The 20,508-nt window shown below is 37.5% G+C and overlaps 3 protein-coding genes across 4 annotated transcripts in view; 1 reads left to right on the top strand and 2 right to left on the bottom strand.

Moving 5' to 3' along the window:
- LOC143753970 (rho-related GTP-binding protein RhoU) overlaps positions 1-640 on the top strand; it is a 2,601-nt gene extending 1,961 nt beyond the window's left edge. For both annotated transcript variants that reach the window (XM_077246911.1, XM_077246909.1), the window contains one exon: positions 1-640. This exon is cut by the window's left edge and continues 150 nt beyond it. In XM_077246911.1, coding sequence (XP_077103026.1) covers positions 1-318 — 318 coding nt within the window. In that variant the 3' untranslated portion in view covers positions 319-640.
- A 7,447-nt stretch (positions 641-8,087) lies between these two features.
- Positions 8,088-12,679, bottom strand: ccsapa (centriole, cilia and spindle-associated protein a). Its single transcript, XM_077245897.1, has 4 exons — positions 12,250-12,679; positions 11,136-11,529; positions 10,756-11,060; positions 8,088-9,463 (listed from the first exon to the last, which is right to left on the bottom strand). The coding sequence occupies exons 2-4, from the start codon at positions 11,497-11,499 to the stop codon at positions 9,284-9,286; spliced, it is 849 nt and encodes a 282-aa protein (XP_077102012.1). The 5' UTR covers positions 11,500-11,529; positions 12,250-12,679; the 3' UTR covers positions 8,088-9,283.
- A 587-nt stretch (positions 12,680-13,266) lies between these two features.
- Positions 13,267-18,617, bottom strand: acta1a (actin alpha 1, skeletal muscle a). Its single transcript, XM_077245895.1, has 7 exons — positions 18,367-18,617; positions 17,433-17,572; positions 17,004-17,328; positions 16,163-16,324; positions 15,001-15,192; positions 14,729-14,910; positions 13,267-13,778 (listed from the first exon to the last, which is right to left on the bottom strand). The coding sequence occupies exons 2-7, from the start codon at positions 17,559-17,561 to the stop codon at positions 13,635-13,637; spliced, it is 1,134 nt and encodes a 377-aa protein (XP_077102010.1). The 5' UTR covers positions 17,562-17,572; positions 18,367-18,617; the 3' UTR covers positions 13,267-13,634.
- Between the last annotated feature and the right edge of the window lie 1,891 nt (positions 18,618-20,508).

Raw genomic sequence — 20,508 nt, forward strand, 5'->3', positions numbered from 1 at the left:
CTCGTGGGCACCCAGTGCGACCTGCAGGAGGACGTCCAGGTGCTGATCAGACTCGCAGGCGTCCAGGAGAAACCGGTGAGCGGAGACGAGGCCCGCCTGTGCGCCCGGAGCATCGGCGCCGAGACGTTTGCCGAGTGCTCTGCACTGACGCAGAAGAACCTCAAGGAAGTGTTCGACGGCGCCATCTTGGCCAGCATGCGGCGCGCGGAGGAGCCAAGGATGCTTACACTGAGAGAGAAAACTCCAGATAAAATCAAACAGCTCTCAGAAACATGGTGGAGGAAGCTGAGCTGCGTCCAGAGCTTTGAGCTTCAGTGATGGATGGGGAAGCCAGCGGTGGGTTTGAGTTGCCTTTCTTTCTGAAGTCGGTTTAAAGTACATCCTTAAAGTCAAGTCAAGATGAAATGCGACTCACAAACACTTTTTACTGTGATGCATTTCTAAATTAAACAGGATATTCGACGAGAAATGATGTAGGACGGGACGTGAATTTATTGTGAAAAGTGAAGAAAATCATTACAGTGACGAGCATTTTTTCTTTGTAATAACGTGGAGTGAATCACGCACAAACTCAAAAATGTGCATTAAGAAGTATATAGTCAGTTTTGATTTCTTGTTGACTTGAGGACATTTATTTTATACATCAACAGAATGATCATTTTTTAAAGCAATAATAGAGTTCAGAGACATTAATAATGGCATCAGAGAAATTAATAAATTATTGTATATATTATTTTATTTATTTACAGAAAATTAATACTTTTTGTAAAAGCCCTTGTTGTTGGAGTAAGAGAAGAGAAAAGGACTGAAAACCATTTGTAGATATATGTGAAATTATATATTATTATTATTAGAGAAAGGATATATATATGTATATATAGCAACACTTTACAATAATAAAGCTTCATCATTAGTTAACATTAATGCATTAACTAACATGAACTAACAATGAGCAATATATATTTTTACAGCATTTACAATGTTGTGTTCATGTAAGTTCATAAAAATGTTCGTTATTTCACAGTACATTAATTTAACGCATCTTTTGATCTTAAAAATGTATTTGTAAATGTTGAGAGATTAATAAATGTTGTAGAAGTGTTGTTAGCCTTGTTAGCTAATGTAGTTAACTAATGTTAACAAACAACCCCTTATTGTAAAGTGTTATCAGATTTATATCGCGTCACCTGTAATATGTTGTGTATACCTGTGAGTGACCCAGTAGGCTAGTGTTTGTGTGTTTTGGCCCAGTACCCTTCATTTGTAGCAGTGGATTAGCTGATGAACAGACTGAAGATCAGGACTGAAGGAGAGGGATTTGATGTCTGCGTTACACCTGCTGTACTCCTGTACAGTCTGATGTTTTGTTTACAACTTCATTTCTACTGTTTACTTCATTTTGTACGCAAGATAAGTGTAATATTTTAAAAGATTTATGTTTTAAAAGATGTAGAAATGCATGTGTGTTGAAACTTGAAAGAGTTAACATGTTTTCGTCACGTACATTTTAGACTAGAAGTAGATTTGCGTCAACGAAAATGAACTTCGCCCGTTCACACGTCCCCGTCAAAGGTCTGTATAGCACTAAAGCTTTTAATCACATCTGATTCTTTTACATCATTGTGCTACGCGTTTCCCTCGGCAATCTGGGACTCTCACGGCAGACGTAATTGCCGCCGTCACAGAATAACAATTACCTGCACAATGACACTTACTGCAGGCTTCAGGCTCTGAGTGGATCTGACAACTGAAATCACACAAAACCCTCTTAACAGCAGCGTTTACAGCTTCTAATATCTCACTCACAGGTGTCGGCTGATGCTTGTGCTCTAATGAGATTCATATGCGGAAATATACTGAATTTAATGTTTAGTGATGTATAAACTCTGGGACCAAATTTTGTTGGGACCAAATTGAATGTAGGCCTACTGCAGCAATCGTTCTCCTCTCCGCCATGTTTAAAATTTCCCGCCCAACTCGGGAACGTATAGATTATCTCCGAGCATCCAGTGGTACAAATGACTTGAGAGGAAATTTTTAAAGAGGAAACACGTATTTACGATAATTCCAATAGCACGTGAAGGCAGCATAAAGGCTCAGTGAAAGATTATTATTGATGGCCCACTATGAATTTCAATGTCTATGGAAGGTGCATAAGGCTATATTTTAGATTTTCATGCTTTTGGCATATGCTTTAAGGCGCCTTAATGCGTAAAGATTTAATGCGACTTGTATCGCATTCAACGATTATTAGTTCATGCATTGCCTGGAAATCAAACCCATGATCTTGGCGTTGTACATGTTTTATTTGGCTATTTGAGGTACAGAAATGTATTTAGGCTATTAAAAAAAAAGTTTGAAATGAGAACATTCTATTTTGTTATGTTTTTTCATAAGAACTTAAACAATTTCAGTTATTTTTACATCATGATTTATTAGGGGACAGTAATGTGTACATATATGGGTATGTGTGTGTGTGTGTGTGTGTATATATAATATAAAGTAACACACATACATATACAGTATTGCACTCACACAAAGATATACAAGCTGCGGCAGGCGTCAGATCGGCTCCTGTGTCTCAGCTGATCCTGTAATGGGTCGAGACAGAAGCCACCTGTGGGAATTAGGCGGGCAGATGGCGACTGCTTTTCCCCTCACAGGATCTCTTGACCTCCACCTCCACCTGCTGCAGAAATCATGCAGGAATAACATCAGCAACAGGCCTTGAGAGCTGCTGAAAAGCAAGGGCGACGTTACCAATGTGACACATGTCATGAAAAGTAGTCTGTTTCTGATTATTCACTTAATAGCTAATGTTGCATATTTTTTGTCTCCAAAAGCCATAATTTACTTAACTGTATTCTCAGAGTTATTATGTTTTGTCATTTGAACAAGAAAAGAGATATGAGGTGGCAGAAGAATTTCACTTATCTAAAACCGCTTTCAGTCACAAATACACTGTTATTGTAAGTATGTGAATGAATGAACGAGGCATTTATATAGCGCTTTTCATATGTAGGCTACTAGCCTACTGTACACCCAAAGTGCTTTACAATCATTTTGGGGTCTCTCCTCAACCACAACCAGTGTGAGCATCCACTGGGATGATGTGACGGCAGCCACAGTACAGCGGTACTCACCACACACACACACACACCAGATATAGAGGAGAGAGAGGGATAGAGCCAATTCAGTGGATGGGGATTGTTAGGAGGCCATGATTGGCGAGGGACATTGGAGGGAATGTGTCCAGGACACCGGGGTTACACACCTAATCTTCACGAGAAGTGCCATGGGATTTTTAATGGCCACAGAGAGTCAGGACATCGGTTTAACACCAGCAGCAATCTGGTTTTACCGGCTACAGGGTGATATGGCTGGTGGCCATATGTGGTATGTGTTGAATCTAAGACTTTAATGGAGAAGTTCTGGTTTCGTGAAGCTGAACCAGAGTATATATGTAGCCTATCTCCACCTGTAGAGGACGCTGTTGAGTTACATCCTGAAAATCCAGTAAAACCAAGAGGTTAAAGTCATCCAACCAGAAGCATCTTCTGTGTGAGTGCTGCTGTGTTGACATGACGCTATGTGGCCATGATAGAGATGTTTTAAGTCACTCTTGAGGTCTTAACGTCATGGAAATCAATACACTTTTAATATGGTGTCTTTATCTGCATGAGCTTTTCTCTTTAGGCCTACTTCATTTTTTACTCAGTGTCTGTTTTATTAGTGGATGACCTCAGTTCTCCTCAAGTTCACAGGTTTATTTTATCAGTATATCCACAGGTGTAGTCATCACATAAACTATCAACATGATCCACTGATTCTTCACACATACACTTGAAAAATGCTTTCTTTAAAATAAATCACACTTGCTGACACTATGTTGACACTCAGACATGTTTAGAGTGCGTTACTTGGGATAGTGTTTATTCAAATGTTAGTATAAACACTTGTGGTGGCAAACAATTTTACGTCACCGAATAAGAGACAAACATGTACCAATTGTACTTAAAGGTTATTTATTTTCTTGCAAGAAAGGCCAGCGGTCATACAGACATACAGAATGGTTGCAGAGTGTGACAATGAGAGGAGGGCATCCTTCCTTCCTTATAGTCCTGACCGAATGAATGCAAAACTGCTCTTTTAAAAGATGTTTATCAAATGTTTGTATACAGCAGATGTTTTCCAGCTCTTTAACGGACATCTTGGAGACGTGCGTGTGCTATCTTCATAATCTGCACTAAAGTCCCTCGTCCAGTGGTCAACATAAGTGAAGATCGGTGTGGACAGGTGTGATGGGAAAACAGCTGCTCTTCTTCTGGTTAATGGTCTTCATCAGCGTCGGCCAGGATCTGCTGTGTAACGGGAAGGAGATGAAGGAGGCGGGCAAGTGTAACACGAGTATCTAAAGTTTCAAACCTTATAGAGCCACAGATGCAGGTTCTGATTGAAAAACCCCGACACGTGTTTGTTTAGACACAGTACACCAGTAAAACACAACTCTTCTCTGGTGACGCACACTTTACTCCCAGTACACACACACACACACACACACTCATTAGTTTTCTGTCCATGCAGCTGTCAGTGAGATTAGACTTTTAACAGGTGTCTATGTATAGTGCCGGTTAAACAGATCACAATGGCACGTCAGCACTTCTGATCACGCTGTCTAACAGCCTAGAAAACAAAGACATGCATTACATCATGACACGATCCAGACCTCCGAGCCGTGTGCTGTCCGTCAGCGGCTCCAGACCAAACCTCAGCTGGTCCCTGAGGTGGCGAGAGGACTTGGACTGTGCTGTGGATGCCTGACAGTTCATGGCATATGTGAAGAAACTCTGATTAGAAAACCAGTTGAGGTGTTGACATTAACCACACACACACACACACACACACACACACACACACACACACACACACACACACACACACACACACACACACACACACACACACACACACACAGAGATCCAAAAGAGCAATTTTTATGGTTATGAGCTTGATATTGCTCATATAAATATCCTATAAGTCTATAATACATCTTTCATTCTTCAGGTCAATCACATATTCACGGGAAAATAAGAAAAGAGATGTCTTTGCCATGTCCATTCATTGCTTGTGTTGCACTTTATTTGTACCATTTTGTTTTATTAGTTTATTTTTGTTTATATATTTAGCTTTTTTAGAATTTGAAAGATAATAAAGATATTGGTTGATAATTGAGATCTCTGATTGTAGTCCTTGAAAACCAAATAGTAGTGCTTGAAAAGTCCTGGAATTTCATTTTAGTGTTATTCGTGACTGATCTTTTAATATATGATATTATATTAATATATGAACAATATATGAACTGTTAAATGAGTGATCGTGAAATGAGTCCCTGTAGTCGTCCAATTTGACTCTCATATGCTGATGGAGGATTCAGTAATTTGACAGGTGATTTTAATAAAATGTAGTTTGATCACTATCTTCTCTGTTGTTTACAAGATAAGGCAATTATCAAAGTTTGATCAAATGTTTTATTTTCCAATAAAACATTTTTGCATGATTTGTCAAATTTAATTAATCCCCAGTCCCTCCAGTTTTTCAAATACGCCGCATTTTCGCTGCATAAATTACCAATTTCCGTGTAAAATATGCGGGGTTTGCATGATTTCATAATCCTCGCATTTTCGTTGCAAAAAAGTCACATATATCTTAGCAGAAAGTTGGAAAATGTTGCGTTTGCTTCACACAAGAGCAGCCATTTCCCCGTTTCCATGGGAACGTTATGAAGTGACGCAATTACGCGACGGGATAGCTCACAGCTGAAGTTATTGCAGAGGCCAGAAAGACTCACGGAGGCGATTGACATCTCACAAATCGAACTCGTATAACTGTCTGTCACACGTTCTACCGTCACATCGTTACTTAATAAAAAAAAACAAGATAAAAGAAGTAGCATCAAACAGAAATTACCCGCACACATGGGGTGTTCGAGGCGCACATATGATATAACACTGCAGACAGTTCAACAGGGAGCGCGCAGCTCTTAAAGGGGCCACACCTTATTTACACTCGTTACAGTCTGAAATAAAACAAGATGATCCCAGCACTTTATATGATGTAGTATGCTTGCTTATCAAAGGAAGTAATAAGAAATGACTCTTTACATTAAGGTAGTAGCCTACTGAGAACAGGGTGTTGGGGGAATCACTTTTTTTCTCTTTTTCATCAAACCGCAGTTTTTGCAAGTTCCCGCAATTTTTGCAAGTTCCCGCAATTTCATCGCATAAAATTGCATAAATATCTTCAGGGGTGGTAAAAGTACTCAAAAATTATACTCGAGTAAAAGTATATATACCTAAATAAAAAATGACTCCAGTAAAAGTAGAAAGCCCTCCATTCAAACATCACTTGAGTAAAAGTACAAAAGTATCCGATTTAAAACGTACTTAAGTACCGAAAGTAAAAATTAAATATTCAAACTGTAAATATCAATAATTAAACAGATTGTTTTGGGAGTGATATGCAATGTTTTAATTGAACAAATTATTAGATACTGCAATTAAGAATTTGTTAGATTTGCAATCATAAGAGACAATGAAGCACCTTGCATCAATTCTAAACAATTTCATTAAGTTTAGTGACAGCATATTATGGGGCAATGAATGGTAGGCCATTCTTTGATACAAATTTTACAATTTCAATTCAATTATTGTGGTTTGATTCCGATCTTGATTCAATATGGATTCATTTTGATAAATATTTGGTAGATGCATGTTAATTTTTAAATTAAGAAAATCTCACCTAATTCTGTAAACATAGGCTACAGAGAGCCCTGTCAGCTGGTATTATTACATGTTAAAAATAAATGTGATTTTTATTATAATAACAACTTTATAATATTTTAAGGATATAAGTAAAAATATAATAAATATATAGTGCACATTTAACAAAATACTAATTTATACTTATATTACATATATTATAAAATACTAATTTTTCTAGCCAATTAACATGCTATGGTCATTAAATGTTTTTTTTTTTCCTGAGGTAAATGTAACGTTATCTGACATATTGTTCTCCAGCTGTTTTATTGACCTCTTTCCGCGGTTGAAAAACACTGATTTATTGATATTATGTATAAGGTATATACATTTCGGTAAGTTGTACTGTATCTTTCAACATAGGCTACCTATTATTGTTCATTTGTGTTTATTTACAATTAACTAGTAAAGAGATTAACGGCACCCAATAGAAGGCGCTAGCAATATGTCACGTCACATTTAAAAGCTCCGAAGCGGTATTTATTGTTTAAATTTCATAATAAAATTGACAGAATCTGAGAGCTGAGAATTTGTTTCATATCAAAAGTATCCTAATCTGTCTTGTCTGTTGGTGTCAATGTCCTCTTTGGTTCGCGATTTTTCTCTGCGTGAAAAAAATGGATGTGTGTCGTGAGCGCGTGTGGAAAGTGTCAATTGCGTGAGTCTCACACTGAATGAGTGAGAGTTGGCAGCTCTTCAATAGACATGTTCCATAACATTAGCTGCATCGAACAGAAGATGTGAAAGATACAAGGTAAGCGGGAATCTCGGGATCATTGCTTTACCTTCACCTGTTTCTGCGGTCATCTTCCACAATGGCGAACTGACTGCTATGTGAGCTTATGCTGGCAAAGAGATTGCGCATTCTTTTTTTCAAAATAAAACCAAGTTTTTCATTGGTTTGGAAAGCCAGTGTAATAAATACTTGGAGCAGGCATGGGGGAAATGTAACGGAGTAAAAAGTAAACTTTGTCTTTAATATTGTAGTGGAGTAAGAGTAAAAGTAGATGAAAATAAAACATACTCAAGTAAAGTACAGATCCCCGAAAAAAATACTTAAGTAAAGTAACAAAGTATTTCTACTTCGTTACTTACCACCACTGAATATCTTGCATATTCCATCGCATTTTTAAAGAAAACGGGCCGCATAATCAAGGATTTTTGCCCGCAACAATCACAAAAAAACTCTTTTTTTGGAAGGACTGAATCCCGTTGTCAGATTTTGACTCATATTGTGATTTATGAACAGAATATCAGAGGGACATGATGTTACTCAAACATAGTTTATTCTCTGCAATGCATTATTAGGAGTATTTCTGTTCTGTAAATGAAAATATGTTCTCAAATACAAATACAGTGGTCAAAATGTAAACATTGCTGAAGAAAATCCACAAGTTAGCATATTTGAAATACTTCATTCAAGAACGTCATTGTGATTAGCCTTAAACAGAATGAGATTCCTTTCATGAAATCACAAGCAAGTGAATAACTGAATAAATAAATAAGTCCAGATAACAGACAACCAATTATTAATATTAACAGCAGAGCAAACTTCTCCCGACAAACACGAAGTTTCAAGTAAAGCGTCACGGCTCATTCAAAGTGTCTACGACATGCCCAGTGTTGATGCATTTTAATATCACGGAGAAGCAAAATATATACATGTGAGCAAATATCTTTCATATCAAATCTGTGCTCAGAAAAATAATAATAATAATTTGCGCAGTTGAAATTATCTCATTCACAAGAATCAAAAGATGGCATTCAACTAGCCCTCAATTATTAAAATATTAAATATGTGACATCTTTGTGCAAAGAGTGGATTAAAAGGAAGGTTGTTGGTGATTGGTGAGGAAAACACACTTCTCGTGACTCGCAAAAGTACATACTAGCACAGCACTAACACGGCCTCTCAAACACATCACTGAGACCATGTGATCAAATAAAACAAACCAAATATCAGTCAATCACATTCAAAAGAACTACATTTTACAGCTGACGTGTTTATGACAGGCAGGCTGGAACGTCTAGGATAACATTCGATAACAATCATCTGAGTCATAAACAGATATTGAATGTTTGGTCCACTCACATTATCTTTGATCATTAAATCCCTGCGGCCCATGTTTAAAGTCAGGATCGAAGATCTCAAACCTTTTTAGAACGACATCAAACACTGAGTCGGGAATAAAATGACAATCGAACGGTGAATAGAAACAAGCTATTGAAAATATTAAAAACAATATCAAATGTGTTTTAGTAGTTAAACGTTTGGTCCAGTTTGTAGCCAGCATCAAAAATATTAACTATTTTGATATTTAATGAATAATCTCTGTATTTTATTTTTGTTCTCATATGGAATATATAAAGGAATGCATGTGACCTCTCCGAACTCTTCTGTAACGGTCCGGTAGTGCTGGTTTGGGATCTGTCTCGTGTCTAATCCACTGATCCTGGATCAGCCTCTACCTCAGTCGAGCGGAGAAGCAGCGCATGTACTCCGTCATCCAGCGCTCGTCCGTCACGCTCAGGGCTGATCTTCGGGCCTTCTCCAGGTCAGCTGACCTCGCCCGCCGGTGCTCTGATGCCCGCACACCTTTTTTAGACTCTCGTCGTGTCTGGACGCCCACGTCGGCCTGGTGAATCTGAAAGTCAAATCAGATTGCATTCTGATTCTCGGCACTCTGACTCGACTCATTTGCAGTTTTCCACAGTGACGAAAAACAACTTTGTTTAACCTACTGAACTTTTGTATGCCAGAGAAGGATATCAGTGCTCCAGGCTGAATAATTCACGCTTCCTCACGCAGTGTCAGGTCTCACTCGCTGCTTCTTTCCACTGATTAGCACACGGCTGTTTAGACACTTCAAAATTTCCCTTTTTGTACGTATCATTTATTCAAATATGTTAAAAACACACTCGTTGTTCACTTCTGCTAGTGGCTACCCATACAGGAAAAAAAATTAAAAAGTTGGCCAAAAATATATGCTGTAAACAAAAAATAAATATATATTTGTAATATATTTGGCAATATAAATATATTTAGATATATTAAATTATATATGGCAAAAAATATCAGAAATGTAAAATATATATAAAAAAAAAAAAAATATATATATATATTTTAAACACCAATGTTAGCTATATATATATATCACTTCTGCTAATGGCTACCCATACAATTTATTTAGATACATAAGAAATTATATAAATGTACATATGGCAACATATTATGAGAAAATATATATAAAAGAATCTGAAACATAAATATAATAGAAAATATATAGAAAATGTAAAAGGAATTATTAGAAATATATATATATATATATATATATATATATATATATATATATATATATATTTACTTCTGCTAATGGCTACCCATACTGAAAAATAAATAAATAAATTAGCTTGTTTATTGTTTATTATTATATATTGTTATATATTATTATATATTTTATTTTAATAATATATATATACATTCATATCCATATATATATAATATATATATATATATGGATATGGATGGATGGATACATAATTCCCCTCTTTGTTTGGAATAATTTAATGTTACTCTGCCTTAGTTGGGAAAGCTGGTCTACAGTAGCCTTAAGACATCTCATTTTCTAAATACAATTAAATAAACACACTTCTACAAATGGTGCAAACTCTGCTAGATTATAGATAAAAGATTCCCATTCCCCTGCTATTCTGTGATCGGCAGTGATCGGCAATCGACAGATCATGATTTTGGTGATCGTTAATCGGTGATCAGCCTCAAAAATGCTGATCGGAGCATCTCTAATATATATATATATATTCGCATTATTTCTATATATAGATATTAGAAAAAATATTTGGAATATTTATGATCTGTATACGGTTCTCATCAAGATTTCATTGACTGTAATATCAGATATGACACAGAAAGCCTCACCTCTCCAGCAGACACAGACGCTCTAATATTCGGTGTTCTTCTGTCCCTGGTCTCAATGTGTCTTTCTGCCCAGTCACATCGGATAAAAGAGCGTCTGTTGTCGCGGTTGGACGTCCGGTCCTTGGTGTTGCCCGGGGGTTGGCTCTTGGCCCTGGGTGGTTTTTTTGATATGGACAGGTGTGATTCATCACTATCCAGCTCCTTATTAGGGTAGCATGGCTCTGAACGGGGCGCCCGGTATCTCTGACGCCGTTTTGGATACAAAGCTGATGGTCCGTTAGTGGTCACACCTTTGTGCCCATTTTCTGTGATAAAAGCAAAATAATCATTTGATATGTTAGTTTAAAGGAAAAGTTTGATCACACAAGACATTAACCTACCCAAGGGAGTCGAGCTTTCAACGGTTTCACTGGTATCCGTGTGAACTTCTCCGTTCACCTGCGGCTTCCAGGACTTCTGAACCTCCACAGTCTCATTCTTGGACTCTGACGAGGATATGTAGTGTTTGCCATTTGAGACGTTGACCCCTTGCAGTTTGGGACTGGACGTCCCGCTCGAGTCGGACCCGCTGTCCCATCCGTTCTCGAATAACGGTCTGTGTGTCTGCTCCATCACTCTTCGCGTCAGTCTGTACTTCACAGAGTCCTCGTAACTTTTCGAGAATGTCTCCCACTTGGGATCCCTGAACTTTTTCATGTACTCTGTCCGGATCTTCATGGATATGATGTTGTTGTTGGTAGACATTTCGCCCTGTTGATATAGTCAGTCAGTCACCTAAGGAATGAACATTACAATGTAAATGGTAAGTGGTGGTCTTGCTAATGCATGTTCGCATACTTCACGTCACCATCTTTTTTTTCGTAGTACACATTGCAAACTGCAATATATTTTAGTTTGTTTTAGTGTCCTAGTTGCATGTACTTACCATAGTAATAAACAGTAAATGTAACATTATTACATTACTATACCTAAACCAAACCCTAATCCTTCACTAACCCTATAGTAAGTGCAAGTTGTTAATTAATATTAATCAGTACTTAAATATATAATTACACAGTAACAATGACGCCTTAAAATCAAATGTAACCGTGTATTTTGTTATTCAAGCTCTTTGGCAGAGTAGGTTACAGCCCAGTGCCCACATTATTTATTTATATTCTTTACATAATACATAAGCCGATGTCACATCCGATCTTTCTAAAAGGGACATTTCTTACGTTCTTGTGACGTTTATAATACACGTTTATCGTACGATTTTAATAAATCATGTTTAAGCATAATCATAATCTATAAAAATACAACGCATTAAAAAATAATGCATTTTTTTTAATTTAGAAATTTGTCAAACTATTGAAATTTATCAATCGCTAATTAATCACTTAAATCACCCCGTGTGGTTTCGCTGGCAGCTCGCGCTATGTTTACAGGTCTGTCTTTACCTGCGCCTGAGTATGTAAACATTGACTCAGATCAACATAAGCGCTTTAAACTCACCCACTCCTTTCTTTTCCGTTCCTTAGGCTTTAACGTTGGATAAAGACGTCCATTTTTGTTCTAACATCCTCACGAATTGCAAATACGTCTGTCCATCTTTGTTGAGCGCCTGCTGCGTACTAGAAAAACAACCCTCACTGATATTACAGCTTTAGAGATCTACAGTGCGCATGCGCACACCATCACACTCGAACTGCGCTTGAGGACCTGATGCGCAAGTACGCACGCACAATCCAATCCAACCTTTAATTGATCCTAATTTGATTATAACCACCTACTTTGTTCCAGTGGGTGGAGGAAGTATATTATTATATCTGGACTTAGTTTGGCCTTCGATATTTTCGTTATATATTGGAGAATATCAATTGTAAGGTACAGAATATTACATTGCTCTCATTACTAGCGACGACAGTTTCTCAGCGCATGCGCAGCTCTGTCTGTCAGGGGAAAATATTTCACCTTATTACACAATGTAAAAAAAAAAAAATGATTTCGAGGTTTTCAAAAAATCAGTTTAGGTAGGATGTACAATATTCCCATTTGATTTGATCTCTATGCTGTTGGTTAAAATTTAACATGAATGACAAACGGATTGTATCGATTGTACATTGTCTTCAAAACATTTTTCTTTACAGCTAACAGTAGTAGTACCAAATAAAGTAAAATTTTCAGTAATATAATCAGTATTAAATCAGTACTATTCACTTTAAGTTTATACGTAACCAACCTAATCAGGTATTATGATGTAAACTAAAAGCTAATAAAGATTAGGATTCCTAGTTTAAACTAAAAGACTGCAGTGCTACTGTAATGCTTAATTGTCCCATATACATTCATCCTCCATTGGAGCCCATTTAAACAGCACAGACGGTTTAAAGTTGTCAGATTACAGACATAACAAGACTTCTCTCAGTGGTATTCATCTGTAAAGTAAACCATCTGAGAGTTTGGGTAAATGTTTTTTAAAATGGATCTTATAAAAGTACTGAAATGACATATTCATTGACGAGCACCATGTTTAAAAAGAGATTTTCAGTTTTATTTGTCTGCTGAAGTGTGATTTGTGTTGGTCGTAAACTGGACCAGGCGTACAGTGGAACGTATGGCACTGGAATCTAGGGGAGAGGTGTCCTTCCGTTTCAAGCAGCATTCAACAAAATACCAAGCCATGATAGTCAGTAATAAATACATTTGTGTGCAATAAGAGTGCTTGGTATTTTTCTCTCCCTTGATGTTAGTGTCCTTTTCTCAGTTTATGCTTCATTTGCTCGCTCCTATGGCGTTGCATAAATAACGGCTGTAGAAAAAAACTGTCCACAGGAGCAATGCACCGTCGCTCGGTTCCTGAGCAGGAAGCAATGATACGGACGCTTTGAGCTGGGCGCTTAGAAGCACTTGCGGTGGACGATGCTGGGACCGGCCTCATCGTATTCCTGCTTGGTGATCCACATCTGCTGGAAGGTGGACAGGGAGGCCAGGATGGATCCGCCGATCCAGACGGAGTACTTGCGCTCAGGGGGAGCGATGATCTACAGAGGAAGAGGAGATCAAATATTACTCAGAAAACCAATCTATACTGTCAACACATATCCAGTTAACATGGAAAAATTTATATTATAATCCATACAATATAAATGTATGTTAATCCAAAGAAAAACTTGAGTATTATTGCTGTGGACTGGGCTTGACATTAACTTTTTTGCTAACCAGCCACTATGGCTAGTGGTTTTCCAAAGTTACTAGCCACGCAGCATTTTCACTGGCCACAATTTTGACATCGACACCATGGGGAAAAACGGCCATATAAAAAATATGTTTAATATTATCTTATAATTTGGCAGCAGGTTTATTAGGCTGCTGTCACTTTAAGACCTGATGCACTGATCCATTATACTGTAACACATGCATTTTCTTTTTCAACTGTTTACGTTCACTTAAAACAGAACTGACTTTGTTTACGTGAACACTCGACAAGACCGGTATTATGACATTATTTTGTGTGTATTTGACTGTTTTAAAGTGCAATTTGCAGGGAAAAAGAACTCAATTTAGTCCCAGACAGAAACATAGTGTCGGCCCAGATCCGGCCCACGTCGTAATCAACATGTACCAGATGTGGGCCGGATCTGAGCCGACACTATGTTGCTGAAAGGTGCCGCACTTTGGGTGCACATTGGGTTGGTGTGTCACTCTCTGTCGGAGGGATGAGAGAGAGAGAAAGCGCAGCTGGTATAATGTATCTATTCTATGTAAAATTATTATTAGAAGTGTTTCAGATATTTCAGTATCAATATGTTTTGAAAAATCTATATTTCTGAAACCCTACATTGCACTTAGTTTATTATTACAGATCTCTTTTTAAAGACTAAAATTGAAAAATGTATTTATTACATATATAACTCAACCCGCCAAAGTGGTTAGCAGGAGTGACTGCGCTGCGACTGGCGGGTGTTAAAGTCCTGGCCGGTGGTCCTCTTACCTTGATCTTCATTGTGCTGGGAGCCAGAGCCGTGATCTCCTTCTGCATACGGTCAGCAATACCAGGGTACATTGTGGTACCACCAGACAGAACGTTGTTGGCGTACAGGTCCTTCCTAATGTCAATGTCGCACTTCATGATGCTGTTGTAAGCGGTCTCATGAATGCCAGCTGACTCCATACCTGTGCAAGTGTTTTAAAGAGAGCATATAAATGGCTGGAGCACTGAAAGATAAGACAACAGCTGATAGTTTCAGATGTTTTCAGACATACCAATGAATGAGGGCTGGAACAGGGTCTCGGGGCAACGGAAACGCTCGTTACCAATGGTGATGACCTGACCGTCGGGAAGCTCGTAGCTCTTCTCCAAGGAGGAAGAGGAGGCGGCGGTGGCCATCTCATTCTCAAAGTCCAGGGCAACATAGCACAGCTTCTCCTTGATGTCACGGACAATCTCACGCTCAGCTGTGGTGAACGACAAATCAAAGGGTCAAATTTGGTTGGTTTCTTTCCCACATGCTAGAAGGTTAATAACTACATACACTGCCGTTCAAAAGTTTTGGTTCGGTACAATTTTTAATGTTTTTAAAAGAAGTCTCTTCTGCTCACTGAGGCTGCATTTATTTGATAAAAGACTCTATTTCAAATGAATGCTGTTCTTTTGAACGTTCTATTCATCAAAGAATCCTGAAAATTTGTTTTTTTTCAAAATTGATAATAATAATGAAAGTTTTTTGAGCATCAAATCATCATATTAGAATGATTTCTGAAGGATCATGTGACACTGAAGACTGGAGTAAATGATGCTGAAAATTCAGCTTTGATCACAGGAATAAATTACATTTTATATATTTAAATATATATTTAGATATATTTAAATAGAAAACAGTTAATTTAAATAGTCGTACTATTTAATTTTTAATAATTAATAAAATAATAATAAACATATTTGTTTGTCTTTTTAATCAAATAAATATAGCCTTGGTGAGAAAAGACTTTAAAAAAAAACAATGACTGCATCATTTCAAATGAAAATTGATCTTTTTAATCAGAGGTGGCACATGGTTAAAGAATACTTAAATCTATAATTTCTTTTTAATTTTTTTATATATTTTTTTATATCATCGGAAGCTATATAATAATTTTACATCATTATATGGCTGTACATTACTGTATCATGTTTGTGGAGACGTGAACATTCATATTAGGAGCAGCAATATATATATACACAGAGTATTTTTATTTATTATTATCATTATTTTTCTCTGTATTACTTATTTTATACTTATACTATGTTATTACTTGTCTCAGAAAATTTTCCTTTTTGTTATGTTTTGTGAAAATATAAATAAAAAGTAAAAAAAAAAGTAAAAAATTAAAAATCTAAATCTTGTGAACGGCAGTGTATGCCAGTAATAAGTGACGAGATACACACCGGTTGTGACGAAAGAGTATCCGCGCTCAGTCAGGATCTTCATCAAGTAGTCTGTCAGATCACGACCAGCCAAGTCCAAACGCATGATGGCGTGGGGAAGAGCGTAACCCTCATAGATGGGCACATTGTGGGTCACACCATCACCGGAGTCCAGCACAATGCCTAATGACAGAGGGGGAACAAGAGAGCTCGTTTTAAAAACACTATTAGTGGCTAATAGGGGTGTAACGATACCCTCATGTCACTATTCGATACATATCACGATACTGAACTCACGATACAATATTATTGCAATACTTCAAGACATATGATAAAAGGCTAACAAAAAATGTCCTGTTGAATAAAAAACTAAATGTGATATTACATTGTGGGTGTAAATGAATAGGCTTGGACTTGCTGGAAACCCAATGCACAGGACAATAGTGACACCAGAATAAAAATATTCATGATTCTGAAGCTGATAATAAATATATTTTTTAGACTTATATGCTAATATGACACTCTGTCACTGACTAGATATATTTAAAATAATGTAGGCCACTTTTTACTGGTAACATAAGACATTTGGCATGATCAGGACCCAACAATATTCCCCCATTTCATTACCATACCATTATATATAGTACAGTAGTTTAATATAGCACTGACACTAAAACTCTGAAAACCTGAATTTTTTCTCACACAGAAATTTCCATTATGGATGAACTATACACAATACATATTGTCACTATCCACGATACACATTGTTGCATTTTTGTATTGGGATATATTGTTACACCCCTAGTGGCTAATATATCAAATGAAAACTGATTGAGTAATTGTTGCCTTTTCGTAATCTTACCGGTGGTACGGCCAGAAGCATACAGGGACAGGACGGCCTGGATGGCCACGTACATGGCGGGGACGTTGAAGGTCTCAAACATGATCTGGGTCATCTTCTCACGGTTAGCCTTGGGGTTCAGAGGGGCCTCGGTGAGCAGGGTCGGATGCTCCTCGGGGGCCACGCGGAGCTCGTTGTAGAAAGTGTGGTGCCAGATCTTCTCCATGTCGTCCCAGTTGGTGATGATACCGTGCTCGATTGGGTACTTAAGAGTAAGGATACCTCTCTTGCTCTGAGCTTCGTCTCCAACGTACGAATCTTTCTGACCCATGCCGACCATCACACCCTGGAGGTGAACAAGAGTGACACGATCAGAATAGCTCAAAGATAACCGTAATAATTTCACCTTGCGAAGACTAACAAAAATCCAGAAAGGATCTCTGATTGTACCTGGTGACGTGGGCGGCCGACGATGGAAGGAAAGACAGCCCTGGGGGCGTCATCACCGGCAAAACCAGCCTTGACCAGGCCGGAGCCATTGTCGCACACCAAAGCTGTGGTCTCGTCGTCGTCGCACATTCTGATGGGTTCTAAGAATAGACCAAGTCAGTGAGAAAACAAAGTTGAAGAGGACACTACTAACTCAAAATGAAATTTGGTGAGAGCTGAATGCATTATCAAAACCAAAGCACTGACAAATGTTCAGGTCACACTGAGAAACGCATTAATAAATAAATAAATAAATACAATTTATTCAGTTGCCTAACACTTTGTTTGAATTAAAATTTAAATTTAATCAAAAGATGTGAGAGAAGACCTGCAATTTTTATTGTATTTCATTTGCACCAATTGAATCAAATAAACATCAACATCAATGAATTTAGTATTCAGCATTACTGTAAAAAAGTTGCTGCGTTAAATTTTAAAAGTACAACTTAGATGTTTAAGTCATTTCAACTTCATTAAAAATTAGTTGAATCGTTATAACTAAACTTAGTATGACAAAAGTTGAAAATTGGTTAACGTAGGGTATTTTGATCAGTAAATGCAGTATAAAAACATGTTGTCATAACTTATTTATAATATAATTTTTACAGTGAATTGCGTTATACGGATTCGTTACAAAATTGCTAGATAAAAAAAATACACTCGAAAAAATTAAGTTAACACTTAAGATACACAGTCAGAGCAAAGCTGTCCATGATATCAATGCAACAAAAAAGTTTTGACTCCTCTTTAACGAAAGCAAAACCGTTGTAGAAAAAGCGTCTAATCCTTCCATTCAAATCTTAAATGTTCCAGGTCTGAATCGTGAAATAGTAACTCCGCTGCTCATTTGCAGGGGTGTGTGTGTGTGTGTGTTGTGGTGTCAGCGCGCGCTTACCTGTGTCTGCTCGTGCTCAGAGTCCTCAAGTCAAACTGAAGTGCCAATGGCTCCTGGTACACAGTGAGTCGCGAGACCTTATATACCCGTCCCTTCTTTTACAGCTCTTCGGACAACCATTAAGGAATGTCAATGCATTCGAATGGAATTCTTCACGATCCTCGTCCATATTTGGGTGTCGTTTGGTCGAGCGGAGGGTCTCAACGCCTCGCCTGTGAGAGCCGCACAGCGACGCGCTCCGGGCGCGCGGGACGGTCCATATATGGCGCTCTAGACCCCAAACCTCAGCGCGCGGGGGCAGGCCCGTGTAAGGCCAGTCCGAGGCCAGCGCCACCAATTAAACCAGTGGACACTGAGACCAGCAGCACGGTGTGTTTGTGGTGGGTTATATACCAATATAAGGTCATGGCGGTGGGTTATGGTTGTTTACCATTTTCTTTCGTGGGACATTAATTCTCATATAATTATTTTAATTTCAGATATTATAGGTTAAGTTGAAAACAAAAACAGCAAAGCAAGGAATGATTAAGTCTTATGTGCAAAATTATTTAATAAGTTAGGCCAGTTTTCATAAGTCATCTTAATGTCAAAATGTATCTCAGTTTTCATGAATTGACCTATATATATATATATATATATATTGTGTGTGATTAGTATAGCAGCATCTATACTTGAAATAGCATGATATTTCATATATACTTGAAATATCAAATTCCATCATACATCCCAAAAATGTATGAATCGGTATAAGAAAACATGGGTAACACTTTACAAATAAGGTTAATTAATTAACATTAGTTTACTACATTAGTTAGCATGAACTAATAATTAACTGTACTTGTACAACGTTTATTATTCTTTGCTAATTTTGACATATACTACCACTTTATTAAAATCTTGTTATCATTAGTTAATGCACTGTGAACTAACATGAACAAACAAGGAACAGCTGTGTTTTTATTAACTAACAGTAGCAACAAATGTATTGCTCATGGTTAGTAAATACATTAACTAATGTTAAGTTAACCTTATTGTAAAGTGTTACCAAAACATCTTGGAGAATCTCCAACTTGAATCAGTTTAAATAAACAATGTAGTCACCGTATTAAAAAGATGCTATCACTATTGAAAGAAGGTTGACAGTGTATTTTCTGGATTTTTAATAGTAAAGCTGTGAAGTCATGGCAAATGTATCACCAATGACCAATAATATCAAAATAACCACTTAGCAAAGCCTTTCAGAGAAAAGGATACTAATGATGTTTTTGTTTTTTTACTTAGAGACTATTATTAAATTATTAGACAATCACTAGACAGCCATTAGACAATCACAGCCCTTTGGGCATCTCAATGATATTTGATGCCATAGCTAAAAGCCACATCACAAACAATGAGTATCATATTTCCTAGACAGTTTATCTAGTGTGGTTAGAGATTCCTGAGGCTCCCACCCCATATAGGGTGCCAGAGAACCCCCGTAAAGTCCAGCATATTTCCTGTGGACGGCACTAACTTTACCCTCCCTTCCCTATTTTTAGGAGCTGAGGGGAGACATTTGCTTCTCCATCAGTTCAGCTGCTCTCTTCACACCAGCTGCGGGAGGAAGAAGAGGAGGAAGACTGAGTGGGAGCGACAGATGGGAACAAGGAGTAAAAGAAAAACAAAATGATGTCAAAAAGGTAACATAAAGCCTCGCACATACAAAGTGCTTGAACACTTGGGTGTCTGTATTTCACTGCATTAGATATCTAACCCAGCGGTATCTGCATACAAATCCTGCTAAAAAAAAATCTAGACCATTTTTGCACATTTGATAAACTAATGTTTTGTTAAATTTTTGGTGGATGCATGTTAGCTGAGCATGGTCCACTAATGACAAACACAATGCATCATTTTGAACACTAAGGCCCGTTTTCTCAGACAGGGTTTAGATTAAGCCAGGATTTGGCCTTAGTTCAGTTGGTGCATTTAAGTAGCTTTTATAAACTTGCCTTTGAAAAAAAAAACATACTGGTGTGCATCTTGAGACAAAACAATGGCACTGACATATTTTAAGATATGTCTGTGCAACAAAAACAGCTCAAACGTGCATTTTAGTCTGGGAGTAGGCTTAAGTCTGGTCTCTGAAACCAGGGGGAAATG

Source organism: Siphateles boraxobius, unplaced genomic scaffold, assembly GCF_051911475.1.
Source record: "Siphateles boraxobius isolate OS27281-9 unplaced genomic scaffold, OSU_SipBor_1 29, whole genome shotgun sequence".
NCBI lineage: Eukaryota > Metazoa > Chordata > Actinopteri > Cypriniformes > Leuciscidae > Siphateles > Siphateles boraxobius.

Excerpts from the sequence above, each read along its gene's own strand:
- ccsapa (XM_077245897.1), bottom strand. The coding sequence starts at position 11,499 with ATGTCTACCAACAACAACATCATATCCATGAAGATCCGGACAGAGTAC. Across the intron at positions 11,061-11,135 it reads TGAAAGCTCGACTCCCTTGG|AAAATGGGCACAAAGGTGTG; the intron begins GTAGGTTAATGT and ends CTTTTATCACAG. Across the intron at positions 9,464-10,755 it reads CGTCTGTGTCTGCTGGAGAG|ATTCACCAGGCCGACGTGGG; the intron begins GTGAGGCTTTCT and ends TTTGACTTTCAG.
- acta1a (XM_077245895.1), bottom strand. The coding sequence starts at position 17,561 with ATGTGCGACGACGACGAGACCACAGCTTTGGTGTGCGACAATGGCTCC. Across the intron at positions 16,325-17,003 it reads TGCTTCTGGCCGTACCACCG|GCATTGTGCTGGACTCCGGT; the intron begins GTAAGATTACGA and ends CTCTGTCATTAG. Across the intron at positions 15,193-16,162 it reads ATACTCTTTCGTCACAACCG|CTGAGCGTGAGATTGTCCGT; the intron begins GTGTGTATCTCG and ends CGTTCACCACAG.